Below are 19,624 nucleotides of genomic sequence, written 5' to 3'. Positions count from 1 at the left end.
GTAGGTCTGCTATTTTTTGAAAAATCGAAGAACGACTGACATTTTTAGAATCTGATCTCAGGTCGGAATGGGTTAATCAGACCAGTGTATGTCCAGTGGAAACCTCGTATGAATCTGATCTCAGGTCAGAATGGGTTAAAGGAAGGATTAGGATAAAAAAAAATAAGAAGATCCGATGCCATTGTACACAATGCCCATGGACCTTGATGAGATGTGACAGATTAGTTTCAGGTGGCACACACAGAACGCATTGGGAAGGGCGTGGGATTCTTCTCTTTTTTTGTGTGCACGTGTCAGTCCCTTTCTGATCCCGTTCTTGGCAGGTAGATTAGGTACCCCTTTTGCAGAGTCAGTTTCTAAGACAAACAAAAGCCCACAGTCCCATTATCTCAGTCTCCATCTATCGCTCTCTCTCTCCGACTCAGCTATTGTCCATAATACCAACTCTCTCGCCCTGGCTCCTCTTTCTTTCTCATCAGCAGCACACTGTTGCATCTGGCAAGCTGAATCTCCAGAAGACATTACAGACAGATGCTGTCAGTGTCATCTTGGTTCAGGGCAAGGCCTCGTTAAAAAAAGGTCAGCCTAGAACTAGCGCCCAAATCCCTAAGCTTTTCATCTGTTGAATCAGCCTTTGATTGCTACAGGATAACAGGATGCTCGTCCTGAAAAGATGAAACCGCACCTGCACAACGCACACACGGAGCTCACATCACACGCATTGGGCGAGAACAACAAAGACCAAGATTGCACTAGGTGTCTATTAAACTTTTTCTTTTATTATTATGCGAGCGTCATAGGTGTAGCATTCTCACTTCCTCTTGAGAATAAGAAGACATTAAGAGACATCAAATTACTTCCTCTTCCCCCTGGGTACAGCACAGCCCTACACTGTTTGGCAGCGTTTAGCCCTATAGTCTCCATTGACATTTCCGTTAAATGTCACTCCCAAATGTTGATATTCAAGCCTGTTCAACCATTGCCGAGTTGCTGTTCCCACGATACATTGTGGCTCCTTGACACAGTCAAACAAACAAAAATACACACGCCATAGTGCACACAGTGCACATGCTGCATCACACAGGCTATCAAAGCTGCCTGAAAGAGTTCTGGGATGAGGTGAGAGGCCAATTGGATAATGAGACAAATCCCCAGCCTAAACCCATTATCCAATTAGGCCTACAGTACGTATGGTAAGTAACACGTCTCAGTCTGTATCTCATTATTCCTTTCTTGATCTGCCGTTAAGACATTTCAAAAGGGTTTCAGAAACCTTCAAAAATGACACTTTTCCACACACAAACCTTAAAAAAAAAATAGCCCATCTACAAGTTCACAACTTGTCACAATGTGAGACGCATTGCGACTTTGTAGCATTTATTTTTGTTCGGGAACTCCTTTTGGGGTTCTTGTTGCTATGTATGTACAGTATATAATATATTAGCAACATAACATTTTTGAAAATGTTTGAAATATGATTTTTTCTGAAAACCTAGGTCCGAATTTAGAAGGCGTTTTTAGAATCTGCCTCAGTCCTAAATGGGTTAAATGTAGTGATGCACCGAATATTCGGCCTCAGAAAATATTCGGCAGAAAATGGCTAAAAATGCATTTTCGGCCCATTCGGTTTCGGCCCAAATAGGCAGAAAATATATCACCGAATAGTGTATGCAATTAATGCATTAAAAAAAGCTGAATAAATGTTTTATGGATCCATAATAGTGATTATTATTTAAGTTAAGTTTAACCATAACCATAACATTTGTAGAATCAAACTCAGGTCTTAATGGGTTACATTGGGGATACTAAAACAGCGATATTCAGTTACACTTCATACCAATTATACTGTGCGGGTGTAGGTATGTTAAGTGATAACCAATCTTTTAAATTTTCCAAACATCTACAAGCTTGTAGGTCAACTATGTTCGCTATTTGTTGTACAACAAAGTATATAGTGCTTAAGTGGCATTCTGGACTAGACCTGTCTGGATGGAAACATTGTGGTTGCAAGGACTGCACTTCTGACCTTTCAGCTCTTCACACATTCCCACTTTCCTTCAGTCCCATGTTGTAACAAAAGACCGCAAGGACATTTTTCGCCTTTTCGGTGATATCCTTTTGGACCAAGTGTTTGACTGTACTCTGTACCGTTACATTTCTGTCAATAAAGAATTCAATTAATCAATGTTATTTTCTTTCCCCATCCTTAACCCATTCTGAACGGGAACCCATTTTGGTGTTAGCATCATGTTATGCTGTAGCTATTGAAAAATAGCAGATCTACAAGCTCATAGCGCGCTACGAGCTTGGTCTAGGTCTGCTATTTTTGAAAAATCGAAGAACGACTGACATTTTTAGAATCTGATCTCAGGTCAGAATGGGTTAATCAGACCAGTGTGTGTCCAGTGGAAACCTCGTATGAATCTGATCTCAGGTCAGAATGGGTCAATCAGACCAGTGTGTGTCCTAGTGGAAACCTCGTATGAATCTGATCTCAGGTCAGAATGGGTTAAGCGCTTTATAAGAATGCATTTCCTAAACCGCCGCATTCTGTAGATTAGGATTTCACAGATGATTGTGTCTGATGAACAGACCTGGGTTTATTATTAATATTAATTAATATTACTCGTCAGCTTACTCTCGATGAGAGGAGGATACAAGCATTTAGTGTGGGCACTGGGTACTGGCAGTGGGCTGATTCAAGTTGTGGGCCGGTATGACTACAACAGCGAGGCAATGCTAACAGCAGAGATGTGGGTGAGCTGTGATGTAAATAGGTTTTCAATCTAATGAGTCCCGGGATGCAGGGATGGTCTTTTAGATGAGTCCCAGTTATGAGTCCCACTTCAACGACGTTAGGAGTCATATTTTCATTATTTTGCCATTTTTTCAAATTGCAGCATTGAACTCCCATTTCATTTTATATGGTTATATTCATGTAGAAAACAGAAGAAGAAATGATTTGATTATTATAACTAAAGCTATAAAAATAAACTAGAATATAAAAACAGTACAGTAGTGCATCCCGTGGATGCAGAGGTTGTTGTTTTATTGCGTCCCTTAACTATAAACTGCGTTTTGGAATGCAAAATGCACCATATTCTAACCTCTGGGTGAGTCAACGTTTAAGTATTTTAAGAAGAAATGAGAGGGGGAAAAAAAGAGGATATAATACTGTGACGATAGTTTTTCGATAAATATCACTTGAGAGAATAGATTGGTTCCCACACACACACACACACACACACACACACACACACACACACACACACACACACACACACACACTACGCACCGCTGCAGACCAGTGACCACAAAAACAGAAGTTTAGGTCTTCTCGCAGAGAACAGGCATCACTTCAGCTCGTCACATCATCATCAACAGCAACATCCCTGTTGTTCCCTTGATCTGATCCCAGTGACCTTTTCTCGCTCCCCCTTCCTCAATGATGTGCTGACTGTGTGCTCTCATCATCTCATGAGTGCTGATGGAGGACTTGTGCACTTTGAGCTGCGCATAGATGAGTTGCGTCACAGTGAGATTTACAGCATGTCCACTCCACAGTCCACACTCAAGCAAGTTTTCCCTTTTCACTCTTAATCGCTCTATGGACTTCCCCCTGTCTTTTAGAAATAATTCTTTAACACAGCTAAAAAAAATCTAGCGATTGATTGATTGATAGGTAGATTGAATACTTTACTGGCAGAAATGTAAACGGTACAGAGTACAGTCAAACACTTATAGTTCAAAAGGACTAAACCTGTACGTGCCCGTCGCAGTCGGCCACCGGCCTACTTGGGAACGATGCAATTGTTGCGGTGTTGTCAAACGGAAGTCCTCAGTTTTAGACGTGTGTTGCTGTGTCGGCTATGCAACGATGGCTTGTTGTCAGCCTGGATGCATTTGACACAGCACATAGCTGGAGATCTCTATGGCTGTGTGCCTGTGTGTGAAGAGTGCAACCTGGCTGTGAGAAGTGGGCAAACTGACTGTGAAAAGTGTACTTTGCAATCAATCATGGCTCGGCAAGGCTTACTTACTTACCGGTATGTGTGCCAAAATTAAGTATGTTTGCAGTACTATAGCACAATCATCATCTTAAGTTCACTTCTAATCTTCAGTACACTCCACCCTCTTCTCGTATGTACAGTGGCCTAGATGGAGAATCAGGCAATGGGCCAAAACTTGCATTAGAATTTATTTTTTTGAGGGGCGCTAGCCCCTCCTATATACAGCTTTTGTCCCCACGTGTCATATTTGCCATTGACAATGAAAGGAGAAATTACGTCACATGTCCTTCAAATATGAAAAGGAAGTTAAGTTTGTGGCAACACAAACATTAAATGCCATTGACATGAAGGGAAAATGTACGTCATATATATATATGTAAAACGAGCAAATTAGCTAACCAATCACAGTCCTCGTACATATTTGGTTTTTTTTAAGATTTATTTTTAAGTTATTATTTTTTTAAGTTAAGTTATTTTTAAGTTAAGTTTTTAACTTAGCCATAACCATATAAGGAGTCCCCAAAGCAGCTATACGTCCAAATATGGAGTGTGTTGCATCAATCACAAACAAATCACTCAGCTCCATATATGGGCACAAAGGGGGGACACACAGACAGACAGACACACAGACAGACATGATCTGCTAGGTCTCATAGTAAGTGCTCACTGCGTTCGCAATAATGGAGTTCTGTGTCAGGCATGCATACCCAAATATGGAGTGTTGTGATGTCAGAACAGGCCAGCTCCATATATGGAGCCTGGGCAGGGGCCCCGTCCAGAGCCCGGGCAGAGGTCTTTTGTGGCGGTTCTGGACAACCGTACACACTGACAGAGACATGGTGCATTTATAGATCGATAACTCATATTCCTTACAAGGAAAAATAAATAAACTGAACATAGCTCTATGAATACATAGCACCACTCAGTTCACACGGGTGTGATTTTTTGTTATACTGAGGTGAATAAAATGAATTGGTATAGGACTAGTGTGTGTGTGTGTGTGTGTGTGTGTGTGTGTGTGTGTGTGTGTGTGTGTGTGTTGATGAACCCCCTGTAGTGGTGGGGGTTCATTCAGCACCAGCCACCCACGTGGTCTCCTCGGTATATACACTGCAGCTGCACTGAGCAAGACAAAGCGTTTACTTTACCGGCTATTATGTTTAAGTAGGGCATATGTTCCACACCCAGCACAAACTGGAGCTTGTGGACATACTGGTTTGGCATACATTAGTATTTATGACTGTTCGTTCAAAGCAAAATACAAAGCAAATACAGCATTGAACCGGTCCAAGACCAGAGATGTTCGCCCCTTATAATGAGCTACTTATATTTGACTGGACTCCAATCACCCGATAGCATCCCGGGCTGAATCATGTCGACATGACAACTCTCAAATAATGGTTCATGAGAGCTTTCTCTTCCAACACAAAAGTAGACAGAACCAATTATATGAATTTGTGAAAATCTGTGAATTTGTAACCACCTATTTTTTTAGTGGACTCCACTTACCCAATACTAGCATCCTGGGATGAATGTCATCATGAATCTCAATGATGCCCTAACTCTCAACTAATGGTTCATGAAACGCATGATGAGAGCTTGTTCTCTCTCTCTCTCTCTCTCTCTCTCTAGGCCTAGATCATAACAACTGTGCAAAATGCATGAGTTCTCAATTCTATTCCAACGTGGATCCAGGCGTAGCGTAGGCCAGCTGACACTCCATAACTGCCTGTCCAGAGAGAAATCTCACAGTACATGTGCACAGGATTCTCTCTCTCACAGTATGTCTTTTTGACCACCTCTCACTCCAACCATCTCTTCCGAAGTGGCAAGATGTTGGCAACTAGCCAAACCAGACTCATAATTCACCCCCCCACTCCCTCGCTTAGCTCCCTGTTCCTTAACACCTTGTCCTCGACCCTCTGCTGCTTAGAGGAGCAGAGAAGATGCTCTAAGCATGAGAAGCTGAGAAACTAAACCCTGCAGTAGCTGCGCGCCACTGTCTCTGGGTGATAGAGCGAGTGCGGGCCTGGCAAAGTGACAACGTTGAGATGACAGCATGGTCCATTGGTCCTGCCTGCCCTGCTGAATTCCACTGGCTCCCGTACAGCTGTATATTCCCCATGTCAGGAATACTCAATACCACTTGTGTTTTGGCTGAAGGGATGCACAGCTTGAGGACTATGCTGCTGGTCAATAGACGTATGTTTGCATGGAGTGGTTGCATTTAACGGTCTTCAATGTTTGTGTTTACACAATATTTGTGTTACACAAACACTCAAAGCTGGCCATTCATTGTCAATGCCATAGGATGGGCTAGCGCCCCTCAAAAAAGGAGCCTCGTCATAAAGACAACATTATATTGAATGCCAAATCATAGCAGTAATAATGCATGTGGGGCGGGCCTGCACAAAGGCGTGCATGCGGAAACCCCGACATAAACACAAACCGTGAACGGATGCACGCACGCATTATACAAATCACACCCATCCTTGGTCACAAGAGCTTACTGTGCACATTTGGGCCTGGACTTAACCAACGGGGGAACAGTTAAGAGCTTAACAATGGCCTTCTTCTGTTCGCTAACACAGAGGAGGAATTTGTGTGCACTGTGGGGAATTCTGTGCAGAAATAGAGCTGGAGAGCATAACTGAATGAGCAGCAGTGTGGGACAGAGGAAGTGAAGAGAGGCTTGAGGAGGGAGAGGAGGACCATGATTGTTAACTCGCTAACGAGCCACCGGGGCTGGGGCGCCTGTTCCTGTTCCTGCAGCCTGGCAACAGGGCTGTCTGGGATAAAGGGAAGTGTGTGTGTGTGACTGTGTGTGACTGTGTGTGTGTGTGTGTGTGTGTGTGTGTGTGTGTCTAGGCAAGGAACGCAATGCCAAACACTTTGCCCAGTATCTCAGCCAAGGCATGTGTCAGCGCTCTCCTCCCATCCCTCCTGTTCTTTCGCTCTCTCTCTCCTTCTGTCTCTCTCAATCCCATCTGATTCAATCTCTTCTAAAGTCCGGGTCCTTGACCGGTCTCCCGTCTTTCTTCCATCCCCTCTGGGGGACACTTAGCATATGTCTGGCAGGCTGCCATCTATATCTCAGCTTCAGGAAGATATAATAATAGACAGAACATGCACCAAGAATAAATAAATTATATATATATACACACCCCCAAAAATGCAGTACACAATCCCTTCCCATTCAAATGTTCTCCTTCATTTCTCCAAGGGCGGGGGGCCGCAGCAGTGTTCCTCACAACTGCCCTCTTTATCTGCCTCCTCCTCACTCGCTCCCTAGCCATAATCGCTCCCTTCCCGGGGCTATTTTAGGCCCATTGTGTTGAAATGACCTGATGGAATGACCCGACGAGGGAGAAGAAGACGTGGCCCTATAGTTTTGTGTGAAAAAGGAAGGAAGGTGTTTTAAAGGGGAGAGGTGGCTGGAACTAAGGGCAAAAAAGGGATGTATATCGTGGTTACCATTTACCCTCGGAGACCTGACATAAAGCCCTGATGAAGTTGGGTCCCATCCCATCAAAAACGCCTCCATCTTAAGTCTGTGAACATTGTTTGTTGAAGTCTATACATTGGAGGTCACAGAGATACTGTGGAAACTAGTACCTCAGCGTGCCTGACTGACAACTGCCATTGTAGTTCTTTACTTTACTAATATATTACTATCTATACACTCATTTACAATGAGTAAGATTAACTTAATGCTTCTCTTCACCAAAAGTTCTCCAATGCTGGAAACCAAATTAAATGTATCTTAATGCTGACCTATAGTGACAGTGATACTGACGGAACAACTTTTTTCATCTTGTTGCTATTCTGCTTGTATAGTTCAATACCCTGTTTTGTAACTGTTTGTTTTGTGTTTTGTTTTCCTTTTAATTTTTTCTGTTTATCTTGTATTGATTGTATGCTTGTGGACCCTCTCGAAAACGAGATATTGTATGTCAAGGGGTATTCCAAATAAAGAATTTCAATCAATCCTGTGTGTTTTGGGGGGGGGGGCTGTTGTAAACTCGCAGAAAAGTGCAGCGGGTAGTGTTTGGACAGCTGATTGGCGCGGCTCTCATTCCCAGCAGTCAAGTGACAAGAAACAGGACAAGCAGGGGTGACCTCAGCATGCAGCAGATTAACCACTGATATAGCAACAAAACACTGTGTGTGTGTGTGTGTGTGTGTGTGTGTGTGTGTGTGTGTGTGTGTGTGTGTGTGTGTGTGTTTAACAGTAGAACGGTAGAAAATGCAAGCACACACACACTTTTATGTGCATCTGCATAGTGTTCATCCATTTCATTTTAACAGCATCTCAAAGCCTGAGGCTAAGACTCAATCCACCCACACGCGGCCCAGGAGTGCATTAAGAGATGCAAAGTCAGAGGAGAAAAAAGCATGGTGCTTTAAAGACAGTTGTTCACAAATATTAGGATTCATACTGTACACAGGAGATGAAGAGTCACAGCACAAGAAGGGATGAATGGCAAGTGCAAAACGAGTAGGCCAAAAGCTTGTTAAAGCAAACACTAGCCTGGCTTATCGCATTACAACCGGGGAAAGCATTTTTTGAAATAAATCATTAAAGTGTGAGAACTAACTGACAGATTGTCCATAACTCACTTCCGGAAGTTCCGGTTTAAGATTTCTTTGAATGGGCACCCCCTTCTAGGATCTTAAAGGGACATCTGTATCAGATGTCATGCTTGTATCCACCACGTAACACATCTTTCACTTACTCCCCCTACTATCGAGTATTCACAAAATAGGCCAAAAGGGGCTTCCCGTTACAAGTGACTCTGAAACAACATTAATAACAGGAAATACTGTTCTGAGAAAACAGGGTGGCCCCGAGTAGCCCGCTATTCGATGATTATGTATTGGCCCACATGACGTCACAGGCCCCTCCCTCCGTCTTCCTTGACACACATGATCACAGCCCAGAGGGTAAACAGGCCTAGGAAATAATTATGATTACAATAGTGAATTCGCTACTCAAGCCCACAATTATTTGTACACAGTAACCCTGGTGTCCCTATTTTGTGCTCATAACATCTTTCAAAACATTTTTGAAAATTAACTTGGCTTGGAGACTGTATATGTTTCAAAATACGAAGTCCAATGAAAACTAGGCAAGCACCAGAAAGCAGAAACCTATAATGGGTAGCCTTCCTTGGTCCTATATGGAAACAGTAGGCTATAGCTATAGCAGAAAGGACAGAACAGTGAAATCATGTTAGAAATACCAGACCAACTCTATTCAAAGCATAATCTACAATATATGTCTACTAAGCAATATTATATGGTCAGCTAAACAATCTGTGGTCGAGGGGAAAAAACATGTTCATAGTGTTTGTATTGCAAATAAATGTGCTATACTTTATCATGCACGGAAGGTGGAACCTATAAGACGTTTGCTGACTAATTAATCTCTAAAAGCTACGTGGCCTTTACCCATAACCGTTTATCAAACTGTGCAGAAAACTCCCTTGTGCCTGCCCTTCTCTTATCACACTTCATGGAACACTATTGGTCTGCTTGTGCCCATCACTTGGTTCCCCTTTTAGTCTGGCAGCCAACAGGTTTCCTTTGTTTAAAGTGGGACATTTGGTATATATTTTATTTTTTTATTGGCCTAAAATATTGTCTATATATATACTACTCTAGGGATGCACCGGAATTGAAATTCTTGGCCGAAACAGAATACCGAATATAGGAAACAGTTGGCCGAAAACCGAATATCCGAATATGATTAATATTATACATATTTTTTTCCTACCATTGCTGTCATGGCCGTACCTTAAAGCTACCTGATTTATGGCAAAATAAATGGTTATGGCAAAACTTAACTTAAATAATAATCACTATTATGGGTCCATAAAACATTTATTCAGCCCTTTTGAATGCAATAATTGCATACACTATTCGGTGATATATTTTCTGCCTATTCGGGCCAAAACCGAATAGGCCGAAAATGAATTTTTAGCCATTTTCTGCGGCTGAATATTTGGGGCATCACTAGTTAAAATAGTATGTTTATACAGAGTAAGTAAAGAATAAATAATCTCTCAATCACCGGGTAATGACTGTGACACAGTCCTGTATCTGAAAGGTCAGAAATGCAGTCCTTGCAACCACAATGTTTCCAGCCAGACAGTTCTAGTCCAGAATGCCACTTAAGCACTATATACTTTGTTGTACAACAAATAGATGTTTGGAAAATTTAGAAAGCTTTTGCCTATAATGCCATGTTGAAAGTGGTTACACTTAACATACCTACACCCGCACAGTATCATTGGTATGAAGTGTAACTGAATATCGCTGTTTTAGTATCCTCACTTAACCCATTAACCTGAGTTTGATTCTACAAATGTTATGTTATGGTTATGGCAAAACTTAACATAAATAATAATCACTATTATGGATCCATAAAACATTTATTCAGGTCTTTGAATGCATTAATTGCATACACTATTCGGTGATATATTTTCTGCCTATTTGGGCTGAAACCGAATAGGCCGAAAATGCATATTTAGCCATTTTCTGCCGAATATTTTCTGCGGCCGAATATTCGGTGCATCACTACTATATACTGTACATACATTCATGAATACACTTGCTGACCGGCTGTCAGCATTGAGTCATTGTTTTACAGGTGGATATACCATACTATAAAGGCAAGATTATCTAAATTTCATTATGCTTTATGTAGCATGTGACATGTCAAACTAGGGGGTTTATTGCTGCGACGACACTGTTTGTGACTAGATGTACTAGTGTGCAACTGAACTGTACATCAGTTGCATCTGCCCAGTGCCCATGTGAAAGCAGCATAACGTTGTGGCAGGATACGAACGTCTGTACGGTACCCCCCCCCCCCCCCCCCCCTTCCTGCGCACCAAACCACATGGGCACTATCCCAAAATAATAGTGTGCACCCCTGTTTATTAGCCTGTTTATGATTGCTTACGAACTGATAAAGGACCCTATATAAAGCGAGGTCCAAACTTCAGAAAAGCTTTATGAAGGGTCCCGAAAGGGGCTAGGGGTTTATATGATTCTGAATCCATTCTAAGCATTAGATTTTCACGAAAAACACATATTGGGCTAAAAACTGCCACAGCTGGTCAAGTAGATTCAGTAATGTATGTAATATAGACAATATTTTACACGTGATATAAAATATATATAATATAATATATAAAATAAACCCGGATGCCTACAGGATACACCGGGCTAGCATTTTATTGAGCTGATAAGGAGAAAGGACAAGGTAACGCCACATGAAGCCTTGCCGTGGAATTTATCTAAGGGAGCTGCAATTATTTACACATAATACTGATAGCAAGTCACTAAAGGCACTTAAACTGCCAAGCAACACTATGTGCCACTGTACAGGTCCCTCCAAGGCTGGATGTTTGGCGCTTTGACAAGACATGGAGAAATGTCGTAGAGACCTAGCTCAACGGCAGCAAGCTAGTGGAGACTCAAACGTTTATAGGCTAAATAATGCTCTACAGTCTACCAAAAAAATGCCAACGTTAGTGGCAATACTTCATTTAAAATATGTGGGCTACTGCTTATGTGCCAACAGGCAATAAGTCATTATATAGATAACGTAGAAGTTAACGACAACAACGACAATACACTGAGTGGAAGGGGCTGACTGGCTGAGGAAGTCACATTGGTGGCTGGTGTCCCGTGACATGATGTTGAATGACAATTAACACATGTCTGTCAGTCTGTCAAACTCGAAACACTTGAAACTATTAACAGGCGTTAAAAATGCCTGTTAGTTTCAAGTTTGACAGACTCAGACATGCCGAGATCAGCTGTCAAATAAGAACCCATTGCAATAGTCGAAGTTAGGTTGCCTTTATATGCCACTTGTAAATAACATGCATTGTAATGTCAGTGATAATAAGATTAAGACTGGTAGTGTGGTGGAGTCGTGGAGATGTTTTAGCCTACCTTTCCCATTCTGCCAGGCTGTGTACCAGGACAGGCTTAGAAACGACGTAAAGAAGATAATCGCAGTGGCAACAGTTCCATTTCTGAGCCTCATCTCATTTCAGCGGGTTCTCCGGGGCTGCCGAGCCCCGCTGTCTCTCTCTACCTTCAGGATGTCAAGCTAGGCCGATGTGCAGGCATATGGTGGCCAGTGAATTGGCTACAGACAGAATTAACGGAGGCTTCAATTATGATAGGAATTGTGTGATGCCTCCTCCTCCTCCAGTCAGGATGTCTCCGGCGAAATCCGCTGGAGCTAATTCAGAAGGCTGTGGCTACGAGCTCCTCTGTAGATGGGTCGGTCGGTCACGACGATGCAGCCTCCTCCTCCTCCTCAATATTTTGACGCGTTTTAACAATCTTTCCCGATAAGAGCTGCTCGGCGAGGGGGCAGAGACTGTGCTGGTTGGCTAGCTGACGGTACAACAATCCATAGAAGCCATGTCATTAGCTAACAGGTTGGGTAGCGTTTTAAATGTCAGGTGATTAATCCTCCGGGGTGGTTGTACCGGTATTATTGTATATGGTCCCAGGCGGATGACTCCACCAGTCCACAGGCGACGCCTCGTCTCACGCTGAACTGGTACCAGCTAAAAAAAAACGAGAAAAACGCGCTCCTAGAGTCCTAGCCACGGGGTGTTATTCATTCACATAACAAGCACGTTTTAGCTAGCATACTACTGCCCCCCGGCCGTCGGCCCCCGTTTAAATTACGGGGAACATTATAGCGAGGTACACGGGTAAAGTTATTTAAGCCCAGGCTCTGGCACGGCACGCTTCGAGCCTAGGCCAGCCAAGCTGCTGCTGCAAGCCTGCAACTCAAACAGTCGTACTCCGCCCGCCCGTCACCTGCCGCTTACCAAAAAAACAAGCCAAACACCACACACTCCGTTAGCTGCTTGGTGCGGGGTATCGTTTCGCTTTTTTGAGCTCGTCGACTTCAAGTTAAAAAAAAAAAAAGTAACACACGTCCCGTTTTGATGCCAATTCAACTGCCTCACATTCAGTGCCTGCCCGTGTTGTTGTTTCTGTTGCCGTTACTGTAAATCCCGGGCCAAGGGGAAGGTTTGGAGGCTCAAACCTCAAAAGTCGTTTGGTGTGTTGTCTTGTCAACCCCTATTCCCTACCATTGGTCTTCGAAGTGGTGCGCTCGATTTTCATCCACTTGGGGGAGGAGCCATGAGAGTTAGGAATAAGGTTCTATATTTCAATGCATTAACTCCACCTTCTGGTTACCACATTTGACAAAACGCACGCACTCTCTGCTTGCAAAGTCATTTTGCTTGTAAATCAGGTGTGTGACAGCATATTATTCCAGGCATCCAGCAATTATATTGTCCGAATGTTCAAACCAGCAAGTTATGTTAGTTATCTCTCTGAAGACAACGTTGTCCCAAGGTGAAACGTTTTTACCCTAAAAATATATATAAATCGCGCCATCTTGCGTTCATGCCAGAGTTGATATCATCTCACTAAAGTAAAATAGCATCCTATGATTGCGTCACAAGTTACAACCTAAGGTCACACAACCCCATCCATCGCATGCACGCACGCAAGTGCGAAACCATATGAGGGTAAACACTATTTTCAGCCATAAGTCTTAAATTATGTATTTACGTTATTATATAAAATCACACCCGTGTGAAATGAGGGGCGCTCTTAGCCTCTTATCATCGTACAACACATGAAGTAAATTATCCAGTCATTGTCAATGGGTAGGACGAAAATAGACGATTTGCGCTCCTCTTATCGTACATCATGACATAACATTTCAATTTGCTCAGACAGATGATGTAAATTCTCCATTCATTGTCAATGGCATTTAATGTTTGTGTTAGGACAAACATCTATAGCTGTATATAGGAGGGGCTAGAGCCCCTCAAAACACACAAACGTCAGTGCAGTAGGCAAGTACAATTGTATATAGCGTGAAATCACAACACATTTCATGACACTTCAATTATACAGTCGTTTTTCATGTTCATATTCACATTTGAAATACTATTTGACATTTTTATGTGTAGCAGTGTGCTGCACAGAAGTCAAGTGTTTTGGGGCCTACATCACACAATGAGCGAGTAACTGCCCTCAGGAATCAAGATCAAAACACAGAGTTGAATTTGCAAAGACATTCATGAAACGTGACCAGAAATGTGGTGACCTATTTCAAGTAAGTGGCTATGCCTATGAGGTAATTATGAGCTGACCTTGGACTAATTAGTAAAGCAGAGCATTAGCCTACTCTCTGATGAAAATGAACTCAAATTAAAACTAAATTAGTGATACATGTTTAAACACTGAATTTGAACCAAATACTATGAAGAAACCTTTGATAACATAATGAAACATAATGCATATGTTCATTATTACCCGTACACAGTCCACCCGTCCACAGTCCGCCATGACAATTCAATAAGCTTGAAACACAGGAAAGTTTCAAATTAAAATAGTTTCTCCATGACTTGCCATTGTAAAAAGCAAAGTGGAAGAGGAAAACTGAAATAATACAGTATGGTGGCTGTGACAGCTGTTAAAATAAAAATGTCATTCCGTAGACATTTGAGCATATTTCTAGCATTTCAAGGGTTAGGGAATATATTCAGAGAAAACATCTTTTAGGCAGGCAACTGGGCTGATCTTGATTCATAGGCTGAAAAAATGCATGACGAGGGATGGTAAATAAATGGTAAAGGGCTGCATTTATATATCTCTTTTTCTGGTCTTTCAAATTATTCGAATGTGATTTATCATCATCATTACTCATCCCACTCATCCATTTACACCCACCGCAACGGCAGAACACTAATTACGTGTTCTAAGCAGTACACCTTGACACACCAACGGTGGAGGCAAACATGCTCCAACTCCTGATCCACTGTCGCTCCTATGATCATCTTAGAATGGAGTGGCTTTGAAATAGTCTTCCAGGCGAATGAGAGCCACTCCACCCACCCAATCTTGTAGCCACACCTGGATCAACTCCAGCTTCATGAAGAACCACTTGTGTCCCACTGGCCATTTTTTCATAACAGGATGTCTAAAAAGACAAGAGGAGCATTGTGTAATTTTGCAAAGGACACAATTATTTCTTATTGTGACAATGGAGAAAGCAACATTCATGTACTACATAAACATTTATAAGCCAAGTCACCTTGAGAACATAGCCTCCTTTGCAAACTCCTGCTCCTCTGGGCCCACTTCCACCATTTTGCCTGTCAGTGTAAGTCGAGCACATCTGGGATCCTCAGGATCATATACCATTTGCCTTGAAACAGACAAACTCATATTATCTTGGCAAATTACACACGTTTTAGCATGTCTGAGGAAAGCAACCAAGTTGTTGAAAACATATTTATATTATACACACACTCACGCTGGCCATTTTTAGGAACACCTGTCCAAATGCACATTATCACAATCTCTTATCAGCCAATTTACATGGCAGCCGGGCAACTGGCATGCAAACATGGTCAAGGCAATCTGCTACAGTTCAAACAGAGCATCAGAACGGGGAAGTGTAAGGTGACTTTGAACATGGCCTGAACCATTGATAAAGCAGGATAGTTTTTCCAATCTTCTATTGTCCAATTTTGGTGAGCCTGTGCAAATTGTAGCCTCAGTTTCCTGTTCTTAGCTGACAGAAGTGGCACTTGGTGCGGTCTTCTGCTCCTGTATCCCATCTCAAGGTTTGACGTGTTGTGCTTTCAGATATGGTTATATGAGTTACTGTTGCTTTTCTATTAGCTTGAACTAGTCTGTCCATTCTCCTCCGAGTCTGACCTGTCATCGACAAGGCATTTATTGCCCACAGAACTACCGCTCGCTGGATTTCGCACCATTCTACTCAGTGGCGGTTCTAGGCCTTTTGAGGCCCTAGGCAACATATTATACAGAGCCCCCCCCCTCCTGCTTTGCCACGCCGGATAAAAATTGTAAATTTGCCATGAAAATGCTTCAATCTGGTGCACTTTGAGATCAAAATTAAGAAGCTAGGTGGGGGCCACATATGTTTATAAACAAATCACAAATGTTTATAAACAAATCCCAAATGTTTATAAACAAATCCCAAATGTTTATAAACAAATACCAAAATGTTTATAAACAAATCCCAAATCCCTTGGTCCTACCCCCCCGACCATGAGACTTACTACAGGTCAACTGGTAGTGGTCCTACCCCCCCCCCCATGAGACTTACAAATCCCAAATGTTTATAAACAAATCCCAAATGTTTGTAAACAAATCCCAAATGTTTATAAACAAATCCCAAAATGTTTATAAACAAATCACAAATGTTTATAAACAAATCACAGATGTTTATAAACAAATACCAAAATGTTTATAAACAAATCCCAAATCCCTTGGTCCTACCCCCCGACCTTTCTACTGTATGTAAACCCTACAGAAGATGGTTGCTTTCGGAACTCGTCCTTCCTGCAGCATCGCAGGCGTGCATTAATGACGTTAAACCACCCCCCTCTCGTTTAATATTGCTTTCACTTAAGATCATTAAAGCTGGGCTGTTGCCTGGGTCCAGTGCATTTCTGCCTACTTCCGGTCCAGGACTTCTCCGTATTTGTTGTCCCAATTCTCAATAGAATCAAGTCTATGTAGGAGAGTCGCCATTGGACTGGCCCCATGAAGTGAACGGAGTTTTCGTAACTCGACTGTCTTACTCTATGTCTCTGGTCTTGACCATTATGTGGATCTGGCTAAATGCATTGAGTTGCTGCCATGTAATTGGCCGAGTAGAAATGCACGTTAACAGGAGTAGTGGCCTGCAGTCAGCCAGTGAGTGTGTATGTTGTGTGTGTATATACCTGCAGAAGTTTCCCTCCGCTTCTGAGAATGTGAGAGAAGCATAAGGCATACTTTTAAGGTCCGAGACAGAGTTATCCATTGGTGTAACATAGAAATAGATTACTCCAGTACTGTTGTCATATGGTCCATCACTGACCGAGAAGATGTTGGCAAATGGGAGACCTTTGATCTGTGCATAAAGAGGGGATATTGTTACATAACTCCAAATGATGAGCAGCATGTGCATTCATCATACATAATACATCATCATCATCCATAATGCAATTTTTGAGGGGCGTTAGCCCCCCTACTATACAGCTTTAGTCCCCACACGTCTCAATATTTGTCGTCGACAATGAAAGGAGAAATTAGGTCAAAATATGACGTAAATTTAACCAACCAATCACATAAATTCAGTTGTTCATAAGATGATGTACGATGATGTACGATAATGATAAGAGCGCCCCTCACTTTTTTTAACAATAAACCACTGTACACTGTACCAGACTGTACACTATATGCTTATCCTGTTAGAATAAGAATCACACCCGTGTCATGTGAGGGGCGCTCTTATCATCATACATCATCATGGTGTAAATTATCCATTCATTGTCAATGGGAATTTAATATTTGTGTAGCTAGGACAAAAATACAGAATTGCTCAAACACATGTAAATTCTCTTCAACGGGGATATAAATCTTAAGGACAAAAACTGATTTATAGGAAGCTGAATATAGGAGGGCCCGGAGGGGTTAGCACTCAAAAATGTGTGTGTGTGTGTGTGTGTGTGTGTGTGTGTGTGTGTGTGTGTGTGTGTGTGTGTGTGTGTGTGTGTGTGTGTGTGTGTGAGTGAGAGAGAACTGTGAATGGATGAATGTAATGCACTTTTGATAAAGATAGCATATATGCACTACGCACAGTGTTGTATTGTTAATAGGGAAAGCTGAAAAAAACAGGTGCATTTCAATTATAGAAGAATGTGGCGATTTGTGTTATAATATTATTTAATTGGGAGAGTTCAGTTTTATAGTCACTGTCTGTCTGTAGGTAATTTGTACTGTCTGTCCAAAGCCGTGCGTAATACATGTGTTACACATGACTATCTTAGCATCAAACTGTGTGAGTGCTGAAATGTTTTACTACCTCGTCTTGTGTTGAGATGGTAGAGAGATGACCCCAGTCGCTATAATGAGCTATATACCTCGCCGTCCTGGCTGTTTCCTGGTGTGGTGGAGGAGTTCTAGCAGACTTTTTGATTTCTTCCATCCGATATGAAAACAATCGAGATGATAGAGGAGCTACATCCTCGTTTGCTGACTGCTCACCCAATTCTTTGGGGTTTTCAGAAACGGTTGTCATGACGTTGGACGGATATGCCTGTTTCCATATAAATCCACCGCTATCCACATTAAGCACAGCAGGTGAGACGACCTCCTCCTCCTCTGATATAGCGTCCAGTTCTCCCTCCACCACAACATCGTTTGCGGAGACAGCCCAAGAAACCGAGTTCCTAAGGGTGTAGTTCTGACAAAGACACAGGCAGCTGGCAAGTATTGCCAGGATAAAGTAATCTGGGAGCCTTCGGGACTTCATTGAGGTTGTTCAAGGATTATGAAAAAAAATGCACCTTGTCCCCTGAACCACTCGCCGTTGTTGTTTACGCTCTCACGTGTATTCTTGCTCTCATATTTCATAACACGAATAGGAGTTATAAAAGTAGAGAGAGAAAACTACAGAGCCACCCCTAGACACGCCAAGGAACTGCAATTCACTGCATCACATTGATTGAAATATGTAACAGTTTGCAGAATTACACTACATTTCAAGCACAACTCAATACAAAGACTGTCAATCAATCAATCAATCAATCAATCAATCAATCAATCAATCCATCCATCCATCAATCCAACAGATAATATGCGAGTGTTGTCCCAGACTGTTATGCGTCGGCTTCAGACTTGTACCACACCTAACAACACAAAGGATAACACTGTAAAGTGTGTATATGGTCTCGCTCCCCATTGACTCTGGGCTGCTGTGGGAGTGTGGGTACACAGCTCTGTGCCCTTCAGAGCCATCAGAGGGACGCAGAGCACTCCACAGCACCTCTCAACGCACCTGTCTCCCACTTACAAGCTCCCCACCTAAGCATCTGCAAGGCTACAAGAGCCAGCCCTGTCTGCAGCTCGGCGCCAGTTGTCACCACTCACCAGTCTATGGTTGGTAAAGTTAGACAGGGAGCTGCCAGACTAATAGGTTTAATCAGAGGATATTAATACATTCTGGGAATACATTTCTTACCAATAATTTTCTTCACCACTGTGTTTGTAAATGTGTCTACTAACACATCCCACATTCGTTTCTATTCAACCACCCTAGGGGAATTTCTGACAGCTGCTGAAAGTTGGGGTACCATGCATTAGCAACCAATATAAGGCCAAATGTTCTACATTTCATTATACTTTAAGTAGCATATGTGACGTGTCAAACTAAGGTTTTTTTTTTTTATGATTCTGAACCCATTCCAAGCATTCTGCCATATCCACTTGCCCAAATGTGCTGACCTTATCACATTTGTAGCTATGGCCACAACGGATATGGACGTTTTTAGCCCAAAGAGTGTTTAGAACATTTTTCCTTATATTGGTTGTTAATGGTAAAGAAAAAAATAAGTCTGACTTACTAATATGTAATCTGAATTTGATGCTTTAAGTATTACATGATATGATTTGACCAATTGCATCATGACTTGATGATTATGAATGTTTGATTTCATTATGAATATGAATTATGTATTATTGCCAATCTT

The 19,624-nt window shown here is 42.1% G+C and overlaps 2 protein-coding genes across 3 annotated transcripts in view; both read right to left on the bottom strand.

Moving 5' to 3' along the window:
- mgat4a (alpha-1,3-mannosyl-glycoprotein 4-beta-N-acetylglucosaminyltransferase A) overlaps positions 1–13,086 on the bottom strand; it is a 37,421-nt gene extending 24,335 nt beyond the window's left edge. The window contains exon 1 of the mRNA XM_080785484.1: positions 11,979–13,086. Within this exon, the coding sequence (XP_080641610.1) occupies positions 11,979–12,072 (94 nt within the window). The 5' untranslated portion in view covers positions 12,073–13,086. The remainder of the gene's footprint in view (positions 1–11,978) is intronic.
- A 751-nt stretch (positions 13,087–13,837) lies between these two features.
- On the bottom strand, positions 13,838–18,465 carry creg2 (cellular repressor of E1A-stimulated genes 2). Of its 2 annotated transcripts, XM_080785163.1 has the most exons (5): positions 18,227–18,465; positions 17,959–18,064; positions 16,835–17,004; positions 15,169–15,282; positions 13,838–15,054 (listed from the first exon to the last, which is right to left on the bottom strand). In XM_080785163.1, exons 1-5 carry the CDS (start codon positions 18,406–18,408, stop codon positions 14,913–14,915), a joined length of 714 nt encoding a protein of 237 aa, XP_080641289.1. In that variant the 5' UTR covers positions 18,409–18,465; the 3' UTR covers positions 13,838–14,912. The 2 variants fall into 2 exon arrangements, with proteins under 2 accessions (XP_080641289.1, XP_080641288.1); XM_080785162.1 differs by having other exon boundaries at positions 17,959–18,465.
- Between the last annotated feature and the right edge of the window lie 1,159 nt (positions 18,466–19,624).

The sequence above is a fragment of the Protomyctophum bolini genome (assembly GCF_963924005.1).
Source record: "Protomyctophum bolini genome assembly, chromosome: 16".
NCBI lineage: Eukaryota > Metazoa > Chordata > Actinopteri > Myctophiformes > Myctophidae > Protomyctophum > Protomyctophum bolini.
The sequence above is the reverse complement of the archived record's forward strand: the minus strand, read 5'-3'. Positions and strand labels throughout refer to the sequence as shown.

Bases quoted from the DNA above. Each gene is read 5' to 3' on its own strand.
- creg2 (XM_080785162.1), bottom strand. From the start codon at position 18,408: ATGAAGTCCCGAAGGCTCCCAGATTACTTTATCCTGGCAATACTTGCC. The intron at 17,005-17,958 runs GTAGTAAAACAT...CTTTATGCACAG, and splicing joins CCATCTCAACACAAGACGAG to ATCAAAGGTCTCCCATTTGC. The intron at 15,055-15,168 runs GTGACTTGGCTT...TTGTCTTTTTAG, and splicing joins AAGGAGGCTATGTTCTCAAG to ACATCCTGTTATGAAAAAAT.